This window comes from Carex rostrata, chromosome 4, assembly GCF_964058835.1.
Source record: "Carex rostrata chromosome 4, lpCarRost1.2, whole genome shotgun sequence".
NCBI lineage: Eukaryota > Viridiplantae > Streptophyta > Magnoliopsida > Poales > Cyperaceae > Carex > Carex rostrata.
The window spans coordinates 15,000,417-15,020,820 of record NC_135921.1 but is presented as its reverse complement, the minus strand read 5'-3'; the positions used below and the strand labels follow the sequence as shown (position 1 = coordinate 15,020,820).

At 38.8% G+C, this 20,404-nt stretch overlaps 3 protein-coding genes and 1 long non-coding RNA gene across 6 annotated transcripts; 1 reads left to right on the top strand and 3 right to left on the bottom strand.

Moving 5' to 3' along the window:
* Nucleotides 1–265: 265 nt before the first annotated feature.
* On the bottom strand, nucleotides 266–3,525 carry LOC144553611 (homoarginine-6-hydroxylase 2-ODD-233-like). The gene is made up of 12 exons (XM_078301851.1): nucleotides 3,387–3,525; nucleotides 2,722–2,837; nucleotides 2,270–2,388; nucleotides 2,122–2,185; nucleotides 1,947–2,014; nucleotides 1,673–1,731; nucleotides 1,404–1,563; nucleotides 1,264–1,283; nucleotides 1,129–1,175; nucleotides 948–1,028; nucleotides 748–837; nucleotides 266–650 (listed from the first exon to the last, which is right to left on the bottom strand). Exons 1-12 carry the CDS (start codon nucleotides 3,418–3,420, stop codon nucleotides 513–515), a joined length of 996 nt encoding a protein of 331 aa, XP_078157977.1. The 5' UTR covers nucleotides 3,421–3,525; the 3' UTR covers nucleotides 266–512.
* LOC144553613 (homoarginine-6-hydroxylase 2-ODD-233-like) lies at nucleotides 266–19,946 on the bottom strand. 3 transcript variants are annotated; one of them, XM_078301854.1, is made up of 12 exons: nucleotides 19,836–19,946; nucleotides 19,390–19,508; nucleotides 19,242–19,305; nucleotides 19,067–19,134; nucleotides 18,793–18,851; nucleotides 18,524–18,683; nucleotides 18,384–18,403; nucleotides 18,249–18,295; nucleotides 18,068–18,148; nucleotides 17,875–17,964; nucleotides 11,882–12,124; nucleotides 266–328 (listed from the first exon to the last, which is right to left on the bottom strand). In XM_078301854.1, exons 2-11 carry the CDS (start codon nucleotides 19,482–19,484, stop codon nucleotides 11,987–11,989), a joined length of 822 nt encoding a protein of 273 aa, XP_078157980.1. In that variant the 5' UTR covers nucleotides 19,485–19,508; nucleotides 19,836–19,946; the 3' UTR covers nucleotides 266–328; nucleotides 11,882–11,986. The 3 variants fall into 3 exon arrangements, with proteins under 3 accessions (XP_078157980.1, XP_078157981.1, XP_078157982.1); XM_078301855.1 differs by having other exon boundaries at nucleotides 266–353; nucleotides 11,897–12,124; XM_078301856.1 differs by lacking the exon at nucleotides 19,836–19,946 and having other exon boundaries at nucleotides 19,067–19,126.
* LOC144552380 (uncharacterized) lies at nucleotides 8,276–9,075 on the top strand. Its single transcript, XR_013511097.1, has 3 exons — nucleotides 8,276–8,373; nucleotides 8,627–8,900; nucleotides 9,031–9,075. It is a non-coding gene; the product is annotated as an uncharacterized LOC144552380 (long non-coding RNA).
* On the bottom strand, nucleotides 9,302–11,545 carry LOC144553614 (uncharacterized). The gene is made up of 3 exons (XM_078301857.1): nucleotides 11,278–11,545; nucleotides 10,479–10,687; nucleotides 9,302–10,038 (listed from the first exon to the last, which is right to left on the bottom strand). The coding sequence occupies exons 1-3, from the start codon at nucleotides 11,397–11,399 to the stop codon at nucleotides 9,716–9,718; spliced, it is 654 nt and encodes a 217-aa protein (XP_078157983.1). The 5' UTR covers nucleotides 11,400–11,545; the 3' UTR covers nucleotides 9,302–9,715.
* Nucleotides 19,947–20,404: the final 458 nt, after the last annotated feature.

The following is a 20,404-nucleotide window of genomic DNA, read 5'->3' as shown; positions in this document are numbered from 1 at the left end:
AGTATTCCTTGGGCTTGCTTCCTTTGATCCATATTTGGTTGTCCATATTTGGTTGTCCAGTAAGATAAGATGTTACAGATTAAATCAGCTTTTTCTTTTCATTTCAAAAGGTCCAAGATTAGTTGCAAAACAAATCTTTAACATCGGACCAAAAAAAATAAACCAAAACCAGAACATTAATATTTTTTACTGCTCACCAAAATAAAAAATAAAAAATACGTAAAAAAATAAATAACAACCAAGCACTGGAACACATAGAACAAAGTATGGTGAGATTGTATTATTGCTGCATTACAAGTTCAATAAAGCTATTATTTTATCTGCAAACCTTCCATAAAATCTTATTTGAAATTCAGATACAGTTAAGCCAATAAAATACAACACTACAAGTTAACCACCACTGAAACAAATTCAAGATTGTTAAAGCATCTTCAATCCAGCAATTGAAATTAATTCCTACATTGGTACAATCCATAAGCAATCACCGTTGGAGATGCTCTTACATGATGAAACTAGTAAGTACCCTCGATGAAGTTGGTTAGGACCTTCTTAACTAAATGCTCTCCATAAACAATCTTTTCATATTTTGCAACACTGCCTGTTTTTTCTTTGCAGAATTCAACTGCCTCTATGCAAGCATCAAAGTTTGACTGTGCAATGTAATAACAAAAAAATTCTGAGGTAGAGAGAGGTAAAGGGAAAGGAAAGCAGGCAAGAGAGAAAGTAAAAAAATATAAAAAAAATTACCTCATAAAAGAATGCAACAGATACACGATAAAGAAGGGTGTTGTTTGTAACCCTATGAAGTGTTGGCTCATAGACACCATTAGTCCACACCTAAAACAATTTTTTTTTATTATTGCCAATACTCAATACAATCAATGAAGAAAATGCTGGTGATTAAGGTAACAGATTTTCATGAAAAGTCTTTTCTATCCATAGTGTACCTTTAGCATATCTCCAATATTACAGACAAATGTACCAGGTATTGGTACTGCATATATCCATTCCCCAGACCGATTTTGAACCTGAAATTTTGATGAATAATGGCAACTTCATGAGAAATTAGGGATGATGTTAGAAAGTCTTAATAAGGCGTTGCATAGAAGACATTAACAGCAAAATTACCTCAAGCGCTTGAATTTCTTCGTCTTGGTTAACCAAAGTCAGGAGACCTGTGTGTATTCACACATCAAGACCATAGTCAATCAATGAAAATGAAAGCTAGTATCTTAAAACTTAGAATCACAGAGAGATACTCACCATAGTCTGTATGAGCACCACTTCATTTATTTGAAATGCAAAAAGAAAAATAATGAGAAATTAATTTCCAAATTATTTTTTTTTATAAATTAACTCAAAATGAACATATTTTATCAAATAAAAGAAATAGAAAATTGTACCATCCTATATCACTGCGTTCAGATTCAGGAATATCAGTTGAAACAGGATATCCAATTAATCTACATACCCAAAATGGGTCTCCAGCACAGTCTCCTTCAAATGCATCAATTGGGCCACCTAGTGCTAAAGCTATTCCTCTCATTATCTTTCTAGAAAGATCTGTAACCAAACCCAAAAGACAAACTTGCATGTTAATGTAAAATAACAGAATAGCATATAACAGTAAAAATTACAGGAGTGACACAAACTTAATTCAAGTTATTGGAACCTTTGACAAGACAGAGATAAGCTTCCATCAATGCCTTGAAATTTGATGGGTTTTCTGGCCTGAAAACAACCGACAAACTTCAACTTATAAACTTTTTTACAAAATTAAAAAGCCTGTTTTAAAAAAAAAAGTTATGGCTTCAAAAGACTATATATTAACAAAACCAACTTAGTCATGTTACGAATCTCATTATTGCAGTGTTTGCAGAGCCCTAGAAGGAAGACAATACAAAAATTGAATTTAAAAAAAAAAAAGTTCTTGACAGTAAACATACCAGAAATTATTTCCTTCAAGAGGCTTTGCTAGATCTCCATACTGCCCAGGTAAAATAGGCCTATAACACTAGAAGTTTTTCCAAATTAATTTTATGACAACACAGGTATAATCTATAAGCCAGAGTTAAGATTAAACCCAACTGCTGCAGTAATACATAGTAAATATTGACTTACATCAATAGCTTCATGCATGTCAGGCTTTCCCTTTGTTATATTTTCTCCAACTTTTTGGTAACCTCTGTATCAAAAACAATTTGATACTCAATAAGGACCAATGATGGGCATTTAATATGCATAAAGGTAACAGGTTAAGAGGCAATACCTATATCCACTTTTTGGAGTCAATTTAATCTTTAATTTCTCCTCTGTAGGAAGCGCAAAGAAAGCGCGAGTTGTATCTCTAACTTCTCTGATCATTGAATCAGGAACTCCATGACCTTTCTGTCAAGCACAAGCACAAATTATAAAACAGACGAGAAATTCAGATTTTTTTTTTTTCTAATTGTTTTGGTTCAGTTTTTGTTTATTTAGCAATAGCATGATGTTATCCATTCGTTTAATTTCACTAGTAGTTTTGCATAAAAACTAATTTTGGAGTAAGTAACACTGTCCCAAAATATCACTAATTTCCCATTTTCCTTGAAGTAATGAAGTATGTATTAAATTCCAACTAATACATTTTGGTGACAAGTAGCAATAGCTGAGGTGCTATAAGCTACGAGTAATTTCTTTATCAAGCCATACATAGTAATATATAAAATAATCAAATTGTACCACATAGAAGAATCCAGCCTCTTTGCAAGCCACATCCAACTGTCTAACAACTTCCAGCACATCATCATTTGTTGCCAGTATTGGATCATCAATCTTAGTCACAAGTGGACTAATATCTGATAAAGAACAGATGCGAAATATTAAAAAACATGTATGAAATCAACGAGTCATGCTAAATAACACCAGTAATTTGCCGTATCTGCAAATAAAATTCATTATCCTTGTTTTTTCTTTTTTTGATAACCAAACTAAATAGCTTGTTTAAACTTTAAAACATGAGTTTTATGGATGTTCAGATTCAGAACATACCCACTATGACAAAGTCATTTGATTCATGCAAAAGATGAAATCTCACATAAATGACTGACTAGTTCATATCAACCTGAAAAATACAAACAATCTGCTTGGTGCTATTTTATACCAATGAACTATCTATCCGTCAAAGTTGCCTAAAATCAGGCAACACTTGCAGCTAGCTACATAAAAATCAATTTAAATAAAAGAAAATATAAAATCTTAACGGAAGGAAAGCCATTCCATTTTGATATCATACAGCTAAATTCTCAATCCTTGGAGATTAATAAGGCTTCATAATTGTTTCAATTACGACAAAAAGCTCCCAGTAACCCAACTAAATTGGAAGAACATTTAGAAATTAATGATACCGATAATTGGAATTGTCCTGAAATCGGATCCCATCAGAACCAATTCTCAAGCCGAGAGTTTGATTCTTGCAACCCAGGATGCGGACTCAACCTCGCCGCCGAGAGCAATTGGGACTCGGTGAATATTCAGAGAAGGATTTTCTGTGTCTGTTGATAATGGGGCCGAGATGTCGTCAACTTATTAGACCGGAACACTGATTCGTTGCATTTGCATGGGCACTGGATTAGAAGCAAACATTTCGGTCCCGAATTTATTTATTTATTTATTTATTTTTAGACGGAATAGCCTATTCAGTTTATTTTTCACTTTTTAAAACCGATTTTTTTTTTTTTTTGACCGAAATGCAAATTCAGTATCTAATATTTTTTAAGCTGGGACCGAGTTGGCATTTCAGTCTCATGTATTATTTTTTAATATAAATACTCTTCTTTTCCCTCTCTCCAACACTCAGCCACCATTTTTTTCTCTTCAAGTTGAAAACGAAGCTCCACATCCGAGTGTTAGGAAGTCTGTTATCTACAAATCGACCTCTGCATTGTGCTTTTAGCTTTCATCAAAATATTGTAGTATGTTTTTTTTTTCAATTACGATCATATTTTAGGATGTAAAATTAAAAATGATATCGACGATTGATTGTGAAATTTTTTTGTTCAGATAATGACTCAAGTAATGATAAATGTTTATCATAGATGCGAAATTTCAGACAACAAGCGGATTGTGTGATCAAAGATTTCCAATGCCATGTGTGATGTAACGAAACTAGAGATATAGAGGTTGGCTAAGATCAAAGTGGTAGTTCCTAAGCTTTGGTGCTACCAATTTGTTTTTCAATTTTTAAAGTTCAAAATATCGATCCGAACCATTCAAGTTGATCTCTATATTAAAATGTGCTTGGAGAACAAATTTTACATTTTCCTAAATTTTTTTACTATTTATTAAGTCACTTTGAAAATCGTTGATCCAACGGTGGCTTCTGATTTTACTATTTTGTTAAGCCACCGTTGAATCAACAATTTTCAAAGTGGCTTAATAAATAGTAAAAAAATTCAGAAAAATGTAAATTTTGGTCTCCAAGCACATTTTAATATAGAGATCAACTTGAACAGTTCGGATCGACGTTTTAAAATTTGAAAATTGAAAAACGAATTAGTAGCACCAAAGCTCAGGAACAACCACTTTGATCTTAGCCAACCTATATATATATAGAGAGAGAGAGAGATGGGCTATGGTGCATTGCAATGCATAGGCCATGGTGTGCATTGGACCATAAATCACCGATTCAAAGTCCAAATGACCGATCCAAACCGTTCATCTTGTTCTCCATATTAATATGTGCTTGGAGACCAAATTTTACATTTTTTGGAATTTTTTTACTATTTATTAAGCCACTTTGAAAATCGCTGATCCAACGGTGACTGTTTGGAACAGTAAAATCAGAAGCCACCGTTGGATCAGCGATTTCAAAGTGGCTTAATAAATAGTAAAAAAATTCCAAAAAATGTAAAATTTGATATCCAAGCACATATTAATATGGAGAACAAGATGAACGGTTTGGATCGGTCATTTGGACTTTGAATCGGTGATTTATGGTCCAATGCACACCATGGCCTATGCATTGCAATGCACCATAGCCCATCTCTCTCTCTCTATATATATATAGGACTTGGCTACGGTGCTATGGGTAGCTAAGAGGCCTCCCGTGCTACGGCTCAATATTCGACTTTTCAAAATCTCAACGGTCGATCCGAACCGTTCATCTTGTTCTCCATATTGATATGTTCTTGGAGACCAAATTTTACATTTTTTGGAAATTTTTTACTATTTTTTTAGATTTATTGAAAATCGCTGTTTTTCAGATAAATCTGGACCATAAAAAACAGCGATATTCAATAAATCTAAAAAAATAGTAAAAAATTTCCAAAAAATGTAAAATTGGTCTCCAAACACATATTAATATGTAGAACAAGATGAACGGTTCGGATCGACCGTTAGGATTTTGAAAAGTCGAATATTGAGCCGTAGCACGGGAAGCCTCTTAGCTACCCATAGCATATTAGCCAAATCCTATATATATATATATATATATATATATATAGTAAAGCTAGGGTGTGATGTGCTCACCAAGAGGGTTTGGTGAGCACAACTCCAAAAGTATATCGGATCGACTTCAAACGCCGAATCCAAACCGTTGAAATCCTTGTACTTCATGAGTGATGCATGTACATATAAATTTTTTAAAGTTTCGAGTTTATTTGCTACACGGTCAAGCGGTCAAAGAAAGGAACTTTTTATAACTTAATTTATAAGTTGTTTTATATATTCAATTTTTCTTTGACCGCTTGACCGTGTAGCAAATAAACTCGAAACTTTAAAAATTTTATATGTACATGCATCACTCATGAAGTACAAGGATTTCAACGGTTTGGATTCGGCGTTTGAAGTCAATCCGATATACTTTTGGAGTTGTGCTCACCAAACCCTCTTGGTGAGCACATCACACCCTAGCTTTACTCTATATATATATATATATATAGGAATATGCTAGCATGCTATGCATAGCATAGAGCCCCTCCATGCAACGTCTTGGATTTTGACTTTTCAAAATCCTAACGGTCGATCCGAACCGTTCATCTTGTTCTCTATATTAATATGTGTTTGGGGACCAAATTTTACATTTTTTGGAATTTTTTTACTATTTCTTTAGATTTATTGAAAATCACTGTTTTCAGCAAATCTGGACCATAAAAAAACAGCGATTTTCAATAAATCTAAAGAAATAGTAAAAAAATTCCAAAAAATGTAAAATTTGGTCCCCAAACACATATTAATATGGAGAACAAGATGAACGATTCGGATCGACCATTAGGATTTTGAAAAGTCAAAATCCAAAGCGTTGCATGGAGGGGCTCTATGCTATGCATAGTGATATCTTCATATTATATCCAAATTACAGCCCTGATTTACACTAAAACCTGTGTTTTAAAGCCTATAAAAGTGGACTTTGTACTTGTATTTCGATGAAATGTGGTACTGCTATGATTTGTTTGGTATTTTGCAGGAGAAAGGGCGAAAAACTGGATCTGACTACTAATGCATTACTTTTAGTGTCGGTCAATTAAAAGTATTAGTATCAGCCTCATTAGTGTCGTCCAATATCCGATACTAATTCCAAGTTCTCCACTAGCGATAACGCAGGAAGGAAAGAAGAGATGGGAAGAAAAGAAAAAACAAAAGTGAATCGAACAGGTCAGTCAAACCGGTTTTGACAGGTCCAACCGTTGAGTCGTGTCAATGGTGGAACATATATTTTGTCATTGAAGAAATGAGAACCAATTAAGTTTATGATTAACAGGAAAAAAAATTGAATGAAAGATAGCAGATGCAGATCCACGTACGGACAGGAATCTCTTTCAATAATAATTAATATAAGCAGAAAAAAAGTAAAAACGTTAAAATCAATGACTGCAAACCACAATGAAAAACAAACACTGATTTAGGAGCTAGCTAACTGGTTAGCATGCTAGGAGGATACCTCTACATTAATTAACTTTACCAGTTGGTTGTATGGGGATACTGACTGGCACATCCACAATTAATTATTGTATCCAAGTGCATTCGATCAGCAGGTGTGCAAAGCACCGTGAGCTCAGTCATACTTTATTCAAGAGACAAATTAACGGAGTCGGTATATATCGTGGAACTTTCAAGGGCTTAATTGGTCGGCATCCAAGCTACTCAACATCATTAACTCTTGATAACGACACAATCTCTGATTTCTTTTTTTTTAAAACTTGGTAGTAGCTACCAAGGCACAATCTCTGATTTCAGTTATTGTACTCTGAGGGTTGATCCCAATTCCCAAACCTATTCATTTTAAAAAATAGTTAAAAAATTAAAAATTTAGTTTATATGTACAAATTCATATGGAAACTATCTTCAACAGTCCAGGTCAACCATTAAAATTTTGAAAACAAAAATATTAATCAGTAGTACAGACCAATCAGCGCTATGCATAGTACCATAGGCACACTCATAGAATTTTATGAGAAACATGGTACTTATTGTAATTTGCTCAAATAAATTATTTTCACAAGTTGTTAATTGTTCCACTCGGATTAACTATTTAGACTTTGAAAATAAAGATAACGATGTTGGAGAATGATGGAGCACAAAATCAATGAGGCATTTTAACCCTACTCTATTTATAAAGCTACATATATAAAACATAAACAAATCAAATACAATAATCTCTATAATTGACAAGAAAGGCTTATCACGAATGTGTGTAAGCCTTTAAAACTAATGAAAATTACAATATTTAATTGTAAGGTCATTAATGCACAACTTGTGGTTGTAGTTCTCTATTATCTGTGGTGAAGAAACTCTCAGATCAAAAGTGCTAGTCAATATATGATTTTCTCTATATCTCCTCTAAATTGAAACCATCAAGACCGGATGAAGTAAAGAATTTGTACCATTATAAATATTTAGCAGTTTGCTTTACAAAAAATTTTATTAGATATTTATAAAATTTTAATTTTGTGGAAGATTGTGGAAACATAAATTTGAAAAAAAAAAAATATTGTTTTAAATATATTTACTTTTAATCTTCATTTACTAATTAACAAGTATATATTATATTTAAATTATCTTTATTTGTGCTAATTATTTGATAATACATCTGAACCTTTTTCATAATATGTGAAATATAAGGTTAACACTGACGCAGTTGAAATTTATTATACATTTGAGAGTTGACTGACTTGGCACTTCCCCTTGTTAATTAAGCCACCTCCCTAGCTCTCTCAATTCTATAAATTGGCTGCTCCTCACATGCACAATTAACAAACACAGTTTTGCAACTCTAGAGCACAATTCTCAGAACTATGGAGAAGAGCTTTCTTATTCTTGCTATATTTCTTGGTCTTGTATCAGTCACGGTGGCTACTGCTGGCACTGCTACATACTACACACCACCTTATACACGTATGCCCGTTAGGCCATATTCATTTTTAATTATATTCAGTTTCTTGTTACCATTTAGTATGCAACAAAATTGACATGTACTTTTGGAATATGCATATATATGTTACTTTTGAAACATTTTGCCTACCGAACAAATATAAGCCCAGCTACGTACCTTGTAACAAAATATCGGAATACACTCAATTTATTTTTCCTAACAAGTAACAATTAAGAACTTGTAATCGGACAACATATATTAAATTTATGTTTTCAGCATCGTCGTGCTACGGGTATACCAATGAAGGCACAACGATTGCAGCAGCCAGTGATGCTATCTGGAACAACAGAGCCGCGTGCGGGAGGAGGTACAGGATCAAGTGCACCGGGGCTAACAATCAAGCACCTAATCCATGCACAGGACGCACTGTCACAGTAAAGATCGTCGATTACTGCCCTAATTGCAATGGCACCTTCGACCTCTCAAAGGAAGTCTTCCTCACAGTCTCTAACAACCTTGATGTTGGGAATATCAAGATCGAATACAATCAGTAAGTAGTTCCTTGTAATTATCAGCATATCATTTTATTTATGGAATTGCACTTATCCTGCTGGATTATGGCTTTTTTCTTCGTTTCGTTTATTATGTTTTTGGTTTAAAATCGAATATTCCTTTGGCAGGGTATGAAGTCTGTACCGGCGGTTTCTATGGAAGCTATCTTAAGGCTGCTATTATCTATTATATTTTGCATGATTGAGTAGCGCGCGTGTCCGTTACTTTCTTATCTGTTATCTGTTATCTGTTATCTGTAGTCTGTACTGGTCTTGCACGCCACTTTGTGGGCTTCGCAAGCTGCTTGCTAGTAGCTATTGCTCTATGAATAAACTTTTCTGTGCTTCCACTAAAATTGTATCAAGTTATTGATGTAATCTGATTAAAAATAACCTTGGCACAAGTACACAAGCACTGGAATTGTTCAATATAATGTTGGAACATTTTCTCAAAGAAAAGACAGGTAGAAGCACAAAATACAAATGTAATATTACAGAACAAGTTTTCTAACTAACACCAACAATTTGAAAGAAAGACCACTGATCCAGACAGAAAGCTCTTCCAACAATAAACACATGATTTGAAATATGTAAAACAAATTAAACTGATAACTGCACATCCATAACACGGTGAAAAACACTGATCTAGCATCTAACTGCTTAATTCACACTACTCTCACTACAACTGTACATAACAACAATGAGGAGGGGGGGTGGAGGGTGGAGGGTTAGAAACAAGAAGAGAACAATTTCAGATAGAGAAGATAAAAAGCAATGCACCACAACATTAGAATTTTCATAAGATGATTTGACTCTATAACCCCTGGCCCTTGACACCATCAATGAGCAATGCATATACCTCTTTAAAAACCTCATGTTGTTTCATGCGGGACCTAATATCAGCCTCCACTTGCTTCTTCCACTTCTTCTCCAGTTCCCTTGCTCGGGCTGTGTCCATTTGTGTCAGACCGTTCTCCAGCGAGACAGCCGAAAATTTATCTCCATTGGATTTCCAGTACTCCCTTAAAGCATCACTTAAAAATGGATATGATTCCACCTTTTTCTGAGTTTTCTCTACCGCCACAATAGCATAGTCATCCCCATCCTCCTCATAATCTCTACCTTCATCCTTGTTGCCTGGTCAAATAAAATAGATAATGCCAGAGATTATAACATTGAATCCTGAAATATCAGAGATAATAGACTCACTCTATTTTTTAAAAGGATCATTTTCCATCATTAATTGCTAAACCAGCAACCTTTTTTATTATGCAAATAGTGTTCTGGGACATTGATAGATAGTTGTAATTGTTCCACTCACATTAGAAATTCTTGTTGAGAATGAGATAGAGTTGCCAACTTTAGCCAAATAATTCCCAATGGTAGAATGAGACCCATCCAAAAAAAGGGCAATAATATTTTTGTTTGCGGTGCCAATGTCACTAATAATTATTTCTCCAGTATAACTCCCATTGAATTAAGAATCAAGTCCAAATTAGTATGATCAGCAAGTGTCTCGATCATACCTCAGTTTCACTACTTGCTCATAACCATTTACCAGAAAAAATAAAGCATACCAGCATGAGCAGGCGTCTTCTGACCTCCATTTAAACCACGCCACACATCCTTGGACAGGTTGTAGAGAACTCTGTCATGGGCCCCACTCGGGGTGACACTGCCATTCAACAAAAACTTGCTCTTAAGGCGCTTGAGCTTGTAGTAGGCCTTATCAGGATCGAGATGGGGCGCCACGGATCCCTTGATTTTGTCAAAAAAGTCCCTTATGGTCCCAATCTATGTTACCCTGACACTCCTAGGAAGCTGTCATACCCGTGTCCGACACCGACACGCCTCTGACATGCGTACGATACGTATCAGACACGCCAGCTGGCGTGTCAGATGAGCTGGCGTGTCCCTACCCTCTTGACACGGTCTCCGACACCTGGTTGACCCCTGCCGATACGGCTTGAAAATTCGGATACGGAGGGATACGCCTCAAGAGCATTTGATTTGCGCTATGAACCGCGCATGGACCGAGTCCATTTCAATTTTTGCTTGACTGCAGCGAAAATAGCAAAATCAGTGGCTATAGCGGGATTCGAACCCAGGTTATGAAGCAACCTAAGCTGAGCCTTTACCACTGGAATAGAACAACTTTGTTGTTATTATGTATTATCTTATTATATATATAACTTATATTGAATACTTATTCATAATTTTACTATATTTATTTTATATAATACAAGTGATGAATTAATAATATAATTAAAATAATATATAATAGCCGTGTCGTATCCTCTATTTTTGAGAATTGCCGTGTCACCGTACCCGTGTCGTGTCCGACACGATACCCGTACCCGTATCCATGCAACATAGGTCCCAATTTTAGGCTCTGATCCAGTTGTGGCACGAAAGTCCTTGGCGGCTTTGAGCAGGGTTACTTGGTCAGCTTCAGACCAGGTCTTATGGTGAGAGGTTATCTTATTGGTGTCAGACATCTCGAGAAACTCTCGGAGCTTGCGCTTTCTCTCGCTCTTGCGGGAGGCGGTGGGGGTGGAGGTGGGGGTGGAGTGGGAAGGAGTGGGGTGGGGAGACTGGGTCTGGGTGTGGTTCGACGGGGAGTGGGGAGACGGAGGAGAGGCAGGGTTGGTGGATGGGGCGAGATCCAATTCCTCCTCCAGCTAAGATAGAAGGGTTTAGAACTGATGCGATGCGACTTGTGAATATTAGTTGGAAATTGATTTCAATGTTTTTCAGTATTAGACCATGAAGTAAACAAATCTTTAACATTGGACCAAAAAAAAAAGAAATAGACAAAATAAAATGAACCAAAACCAGAACATGAATCTTTTTCACTGCTCATCAAAATAAAAAATAAATAACACCCAAGCAGTGGAACACATAGAACAGAGTTAAATATGGGAATTCGTATCCTCTGCATTAACTCAAAAGGGAATCTTTTGAGTTAATAAATCCTGACCATCCATAAAATCTTATTTGAAATTCAGATACAGTTAAGCCAATAAAATACAACACTACAAGTAAACAACCACTGAAGTAAATTCAAGACTGTTACATCATGAAACTAATAAGTACCCTCGATGAAGTTGGTTAGGACCTTCTTAACTAAATGCTCTCCATAAACAATCTTTTCATATTTTGCAACACCGCCTGTTTTTTCTTTGCAGAATTCAACTGCCTCTATGCTTGCATCAAAGTTTGACTGTGCAATATAATAACAATTGACAAAGAGGAAATGGTTCTAAAAATGAATTGTATAGATTCCTGTGTTCCTTTGGGCCTATATAGGCGGTACATTTTGCATACACAACCCTACAACTTCTATAATACCTTTCTTGCCTATATAACCCTACAACTCTCATAATACGATAAACATACATAATTCTCAACACTCCCCCTCAAGATGGGCAAAAGATATCCTTCAAGCCCATCTTGTCACAAAACCTATCTAGATCTATCGAGCTAAGTCCTTTGGTGAGGCAGTCAGCTACTTGATCTCTAGTAGCTACATGACTCAGCTCCAATAGTCCACCCTCTAGTTTTTCCTTTATGAAGAACCTATCGATCTCCACATGCTTGGTTCTGTCATGCTGCACAGGGTTGTTGGCAATGCTAATCGCGGACTTGCTATCGCACCACAATTTCATCTTAGCTCCGTTATCCACCTTGAGCTCTTCCAACAACCTCTTCAGCCACACCATCTCAGCAACTGCCAATGCCATAGCCCTGTACTCGGCTTCTGCTGTCGATCTCGCAACAACTGGGTGCTTCTTGCTCTTCCAAGAGACCAAGTTGCCCCCTACAAACATGCAGTAGCCAGCTGTGGACCTCCTGTCATCAAGAGAACTAGCCCAATCCGAGTCACAATAGCCCTCAATGTTCATGTGCCCATTCTGCCTGAAAATCAAGCCCTTTCCTGGTGCACTCTTCAGGTACCTCAGAATGTGATACACTGCGTCCATATGGCCCTTCCTAGGGTCATGCATGTAGCGGCTCACCACGCTCACTGCAAATGAGATATCGGGACGAGTGTGGCTCAAATAGATCAATCTGCCTACCAGTCTCTGGTACCTCTCACGATCAACCTGTTCTCCTGCCTCTGCACTTATTTTGGCCTTCACATCGATTGGAGAAACCACAGGCTTGCACCCCCAACATGCCTGTTTCAGTGAGCAAGTCTAGGACATACTTTCTTTGGGATAGAACAATTTCCTCTGCTCCACGAGCCACCTCAATTCCAAGGAAGTACCTAAGCAGTCCCAGATCCTTCACCTCGAATTCCTTTCCCAATCTTGCCTTCAACTGTGCAATCTCCCCCTCGTCATCCCCGGTAATGATCATATCATCAACATACACAGCTAACATAGTAATGTGACCGCCATGTTGTCGAAAGAACACCGTGTGGTCTGCATTGATCTGCTGGTAGCCCATGCCTACCATAGCCTTCCTGAACCTATCAAACCAGGCCCGAGGGGACTGCTTCAACCCATACAGCGACTTCTTGAGCCTGCACACCTTACCCACTGTCTGGTTCGTGCCAAACCCTGATGGTATCTCCATATACACCTCCTCTAACAAGTCACCATGAAGAAACGCATTTTTCACGTCGAGTTGGTGTAACTTCCATCCTCCATTCACTGCCATGGAAACCAATGTCCTCACTGTGCTCATCTTTGCCACGGGTGCAAAGGTCTCATCATAGTCGATTCCATAGGTCTGACTGTACCCCTTCGCTACCAACCGAGCCTTGTAGCGCTCAACCAAACCCTCAGGATTCTGTTTCACTGTAAAGACCCACTTGCATCCAACTGCCCTCTTGCCTGGTGGTAGTGACACGAGCTCCCAAGTTCTGTTCTTCGCAAGGGCCTCGAGCTCTTCTAGCATGGCTGCTTTCCACTTCGGATCTTCTTTAGCAACCTGCCAACACTTAGGGATAGAGACAATGTCTAATGATGCAATGAATGCTCCATGTACAGGTGATATGTGTGAGTAAGAGACAAACTGGGCAATGTCATGTGGGAAACCATACCGGTCAGGAGGAATGCATGCATTCTCGCGAGGAGTCCTCCTTACCGATAAGGGAGTGGGAGGAGTAGAGAGAGGAATCATATCACCTGTGTATTCTAGGTCTGAGGTGGATGGTAAAGGTGTCTCAAGAGTCGGAGCGGGCAGGGACAAGGGACTTGGCACAATAGTAGGCACTGTAGGCACGGTTCCCTCATTCTGCTTCTTTCTCCTCACATACACTTCACCATATCTCGACTCCCCCTGAGCCTGAGTTCCACCACCCTCAGACTCAATCCTCTCAACTTCTGGCTCAACTCTAGCCGAAGTCTCCTTTTCCGGCTCAACTCTAGCCGAAATCTCCTTTTCCGGCTCAATCACAGCCTCGTCGAGTATGGGGCAACCCATACCACCCACACTCACCATCCTCCTCTCACCATCACCACTACTCTCCTCCTCTCGCCTCATACCTCCTGTATCGAGCGAGCTTTCAAATGGTGATGTTGCTTCTGAGGAGTAGTATGGTTCAAGCTCGTGAAAAGTAACATCCATACTCACAAACATTCGCCTCTCAACTGGACTCCAGCACGCATACCCCTTTTGAGTGGCTGAGTATCCCACAAAGATACACCTCACGGCCCTTGGATCAAGTTTTCCCACATTGGGCCTGTTGTCATGTACAAAGCACACACACCCAAAAGTTTTGAGAGGAAGAATATCTCCATTCTTACCTGTCAGCATCTCAATTGGAGACTTCCAATCCAATACCCATGAGGGCATCCTATTGATCAAATAGGCTGCTGTCAGAACTGTTTGCCCCCACAAGTGCTTTGGGACTTTCATCGAAATCATCATACTCCGAGTTACCTCAAGGAGATGCCTGTTCTTCCGTTCCGCTACCCCATTCTGCTCTGGTGTGTATGGACACGTGGTCTGATGCTGTATCCCCTGAGATGACAAGTATTCCCCAAACGCCTTATTGGTGTACTCTGTCCCATTGTCAGACCTCAATACCTTCACAACTGCACCGTATTGAGTCTGAACCATCTTGTGAAAATCTTTAAAGCAAGCAAGCACATCACTCTTATTTTTCATCAAGTAAAGCCAAGACACACGAGAAAAACAATCAATAAAAGACACAAAGTATTTAAATCCATTCAAAGTAGTTGTAGGACAGGGTCCCCATACATCCGAATGAATCAAATCAAAACTACAAGGCTTCCTACTCCCAGAGCTAACATAAGAGCTTCTGGTGTGCTTGCCCAACTCACACGCATCACACACCAATTTTTCTTTATTCGCCTTTTCAAATAAAGACTGATACATCCTACTCAAAACTGGAAATGAAGAGTGACCCAATCGCCTATGATGGAGCATCAGTAGGTCTTCCACACTTCTCTCAACAATGGATGAGAGGGCCGAGCTCATACCCTCTTTATCCATGTACCACAGTCCTCTATGCATTGTGCCAGTCCCAATCTCCTTGCCCGTCCCCTTCTCTCGGAAGATCACCTTGGGATTATCAAACAAAACAACACAGTTTAGTTGTGAGATAATGGCACTTATAGATAGGAGATTCACAGGAAAAGTAGGAGCATGCAAAACATTAGACAAAGTCAAAGTGTTGGTACATTTCACTGTACCCTTACCAACCACCGGCTGGGCCGTACCATCGGCTGTCCGGATGCTCTCTGGTACCGCTAAGTGAGTATAGGAAGAGAACTCCTTAGCAGCACCAGTCACATGGCGAGATGCACCGGAATCGACTATCCAATCTGGTGATCTAGCGATGGATCTAGAGGAAAGAGCAAGTATATCACTAGTACCTGCAGTCGAGTAAGCAACAGAGGCAAAATTACCCCTGACATCAGAAGAGGAGGAGGTGGATGCATCATCGCGCACACTCTTCCCATCACCTGTCGGTCTCTGCCTGTTCTTGAGCCCCTGAGAATAGGCCTCCACGAGTGCCTGATCCTCCTCTGACAAGCCCACACCAGCTTCTTCTTCCCCCTCAGCAACCATCAGATGTGCCCGGTTGCCTCTTCCACCTCTTCGGCCTCCACGTCCGCGACCACGACTCCCAGACTGCCCCCTTCCACCTGTATCTCTCTCCTTTGGTGGCTTACGGCAAGCCTGCTTCAGGTGACCTACCTCACCACAGTTGTAGCACTGTCGAGTCTCACCTCTGTACCCAGTGTTACCTGGGTTGGAGATCGTTAGTGCTGACCTCACTCCTGGAGATCCCCATGTCCCAGCCTGTAATCCCATACGGCTCTCCTCCTGTATCATTGCCGAGATCGCCTCATCCAGTGAGGGGATCTTCGACATGGCTAGCAACATAGCGCTCCTCTACTCGAATGCTGAGTCCAAATGCCTCAGAAAGTGCATAGTTCTCCTCTGAACATCTCTCACACCCTTCTTGCAATTTGGATCCACACAGCACTCAGCAGGAGAGAAGTGGTCGTAATCTGCCCACAGTCGCTCCAGATCTGCGGCATACTCTCCAATCGACCTACCTCTCTGTGCTACCTCCTCGATCTCTCTCTCGATCTGAAACACCCTCATGTTGTTGTCAATCCCCGCATAGATCCGCATCAGCTTCCCCCAAACATCACTCACGTCCTCTATTGCATCAACCGTCTTGGCAATAGAGGCATTCATCGAGTTTAGGAGCCAAGTGTGCAGCATACTATTGGTAGACCTCCACACACTGTACTCAGCCGAATCCTTTGCTGGTACTTCCATCTCACCCGTGATATACCCATCCACGTTCTTCCCTACCAGAGCTCTCTTAACCCGACGCGACCAGCTCAAATACGAGGCTGGCCCATCCATTTTTATGTCCACAGACTGAAGCTCCAACTTCTGCGACTTCGGCTTGCTTTCCACAGGAGTTTGGCTCGCGGCCAACGCTCGCACCATGATAGCAAGCTCATCAGGAGTCAGCTTCGCGCAAGCCTTCGCGAACGGGTTCTCGATCTCCCCTTCTGACATTGATCCGACTTAGATCTACGCCTCACGTATTGTTCTAAGTCCGAATCACCTCTACAAAATCGAGTTCTTGACTCTTCTTGACCCGATTTAGATCCACATCCACATCATCTCCCCCTTTCTTTCTCTTCCTCTTGTCCCGATCTTGATTTAGCGCATCAAGACTCGAGCTTAAACCCAATCAAACCCAACCAAGAACCCGCTTCTCGGGTACTGTGGGATTTAGGCCTCCCACGCCGGCCAAATCAACACTCGGAACCTACCTTTGGTGGCTGGCCGGCCCTAGAAGTGGTGGCACGGCCTAGAAAAGAGGAAAAAACAGCCAAAGAGAAGAGAAAGAAAAGATGGCTGGTGGTCAAGGCGGAGCTAGGCGGAGCTACAGTGCTGCTCGGCCAAGAGAAAGGGAAGGCGGAGCAGAGAGAGAGAGAGGAGCAGCGGATCTAGAGCTGGACGGCGGATCTAGGTCAGAGAAGCCTAGATCATGGCAGTGGCGGTAGAACTAGGGCGGGGCGGAGCTCGGCGGCCGGACGGAGCTCAGGCCGTGACCAGGAGGGTCAGGCGACCTGAACGGAGAGAGGCGGAGCTCAGGCAGTCGGGCGGAGCTGGGCGGAGGTGGCTCTGCCTTGAATCTGTGAAATCGCGGTTACTGTAGCGCTACAGTAGCGATTTTAGGGTTTCGTTTTTTTCAGCTCTGATACCAAATTGACAAAGAGGAAATGGTTCTAAAAATGAATTGTATAGATTCCTGTGTTCCTTTGGGCCTATATAGGCGGTACATTTTGCATACACAATCCTACAACTTCTATAATACATATCTTGCCTATATAACCCTACAACTCTCATAATACGATAAACATACATAATTCTCAACAATAACAAAAAAATTCTGAGGTAGAGAGAGGTAAAGGGAAAGGAAAGCTGGCAAGAGAGAAAGTAAAAAAAATATAAAAAAATTACCTCATAAAAGAACGCAACAGATACACGATAAAGAAGGGTGTTGTTTGTAACCCTATGAAGTGTTGGCTCATAGACACCATTAGTCCACACCTAAAACAATTTTTTTTTATTATTGTCAATACTCAATACAATCAATGAAGAAAATGCTGGTGATGAAGGTAACAGATTTTCATTAAAAGTCTTTTCTATCCACCTTTAGCATATCTCCAATATTACAGACAAATGTACCAGGTATTGGTACTGCATAGGTCCATTCCCCAGACCGATTTTGAACCTGAAATTTTGATGAATAATGGCAACTTCATGAGAAATTAGGGATGATGTTAGAAAGTCTTAATAAGGCGTTGCATAGAAGACATTAACAGCAAAATTACCTCAAGCGCTTGAATTTCTTCGTCTTGGTTAACCAAAGTCAGGAGACCTGTGTGTATTCACACATCAAGACCATAGTCAATCAATGAAAATGAAAGCTAGTATCTTAAAACTTAGAATCACAGAGAGATACTCACCATAGTCTGTATGAGCACCACTTCATTTATTTGAAATGCAAAAAGAAAAATAATGAGAAATTAATTTCCAAATTATTTTTTTTTATAAATTAACTCAAAATGAACATATTTTATCAAATAAAAGAAATAGAAAATTGTACCATCCTATATCACTGCGTTCAGATTCAGGAATATCAGTTGAAACAGGATATCCAATTAATCTACATACCCAAAATGGGTCTCCAGCACAGTCTCCTTCAAATGCATCAATTGGGCCACCTAGTGCTAAAGCTATTCCTCTCATTATCTTTCTAGAAAGATCTGTAACCAAACCCAAAAGACAAACTTGCATGTTAATGTAAAATAACAGAATAGCATATAACAGTAAAAATTACAGGAGTGACACAAACTTAATTCAAGTTATTGGAACCTTTGACAAGACAGAGATAAGCTTCCATCAATGCCTTGAAATTTGATGGGTTTTCTGGCCTGAAAACAACCGACAAACTTCAACTTATAAACTTTTTTACAAAATTAAAAAGCCTGTTTTAAAAAAAAAAGTTATGGCTTCAAAAGACTATATATTAACAAAACCAACTTAGTCATGTTACGAATCTCATTATTGCAGTGTTTGCAGAGCCCTAGAAGGAAGACAATACAAAAATTGAATTTAAAAAAAAAAAAGTTCTTGACAGTAAACATACCAGAAATTATTTCCTTCAAGAGGCTTTGCTAGATCTCCATACTGCCCAGGTAAAATAGGCCTATAACACTAGAAGTTTTTCCAAATTAATTTTATGACAACACAGGTATAATCTATAAGCCAGAGTTAAGATTAAACCCAACTGCTGCAGTAATACATAGTAAATATTGACTTACATCAATAGCTTCATGCATGTCAGGCTTTCCCTTTGTTATATTTTCTCCAACTTTTTGGTAACCTCTGTATCAAAAACAATTTGATACTCAATAAGGACCAATGATGGGCATTTAATATGCATAAAGGTAACAGGTTAAGAGGCAATACCTATATCCACTTTTTGGAGTCAATTTAATCTTTAATTTCTCCTCTGTAGGAAGCGCAAAGAAAGCGCGAGTTGTATCTCTAACTTCTCTGATCATTGAATCAGGAACTCCATGACCTTTCTGTCAAGCACAAGCACAAATTATAAAACAGACGAGAAATTCAGATATTTTTTTTTCTAATTGTTTTGGTTCAGTTTTTGTTTATTTAGCAATAGCATGATGTTATCGATTCGTTTAATTTCACTAGTAGTTTTGCATAAAAACTAATTTTGGAGTAACACTATCCCAAAATATCACTAATTTTCCATTTTCCTTGAAGTAATGAAGTATGTATTAAATTCCAACTAATACATTTTGGTGACAAGTAGCAATGCTGAGGTGCTATAAGCTACGAGTAATTTCTTTATCAAGCCATACACAGTAATATATAAAATAATCAAATTTTACCACATAGAAGAATCCAGCCTCTTTGCAAGCCACATCCAACTGTCTAACAACTTGCAGCACATCGTCATTTGTTGCCGGTATTGGATCATCAATCTTAGTTACAAGTGGACTAATATCTGATAAAGAACAAACGCAAAATCTTAAAAAACATGTATGAAATCAACGTGTGATGCTAAATAACACCAGTAATTTGTCGTATGTGCAAATAAAACTCATTATCCTTCTTTTTTTCTTTTTTTGATAACCAAAGTAAATAGCTTGTTTAAACTTTAAAACATGAGTTTTATGGATGTTCAGATTCAGAACATACCCACTTGGTGCTATATTTTATGCAAAAGATGAAATCTCACATAAATGACCGATCGACTAGTTCATGGGAATGGGTTTTGTCCAAAGCCCTTTGGAGTTTGGACTGAACTCTCCTCCAAAGCATCTCTCCACTCAAAATCGCATCTTGATTGCTTAATTAATATTGACGGTTGTTGTATTCTCTGTTAAGTAATGGATGTTTACTCCGTGAGACCAAAAAAAAATTGCTCCTCTCTACTCTACGCTGGAATCAAACCAAG

Bases quoted from the DNA above. Each gene is read 5' to 3' on its own strand.
- LOC144553611 (XM_078301851.1), bottom strand. From the start codon at position 3,420: ATGGGATCCGATTTCAGGACAATTCCAATTATCG. The intron at 2,015-2,121 runs GTAAGTCAATAT...AAAAACTTCTAG, and splicing joins ACATGCATGAAGCTATTGAT to TGTTATAGGCCTATTTTACC. The intron at 1,732-1,946 runs GTATGTTTACTG...GGTTGTTTTCAG, and splicing joins CTTGAAGGAAATAATTTCTG to GCCAGAAAACCCATCAAATT.
- LOC144553614 (XM_078301857.1), bottom strand. From the start codon at position 11,399: ATGTCTGACACCAATAAGATAACCTCTCACCATAAGACCTGGTCTGAA. The intron at 10,688-11,277 runs CTATGTTGCATG...ATAGATTGGGAC, and splicing joins TCAGAGCCTAAAATTGGGAC to CATAAGGGACTTTTTTGACA. The intron at 10,039-10,478 runs GTATGCTTTATT...TTATTTGACCAG, and splicing joins GAAGACGCCTGCTCATGCTG to GCAACAAGGATGAAGGTAGA.
- LOC144553613 (XM_078301854.1), bottom strand. From the start codon at position 19,484: ATGATCAGAGAAGTTAGAGATACAACTCGCGCTTTCTTTGCGCTTCCT. The intron at 19,135-19,241 runs GTAAGTCAATAT...AAAAACTTCTAG, and splicing joins ACATGCATGAAGCTATTGAT to TGTTATAGGCCTATTTTACC. The intron at 18,404-18,523 runs GTACAATTTTCT...AAATAAATGAAG, and splicing joins GAACGCAGTGATATAGGATG to TGGTGCTCATACAGACTATG.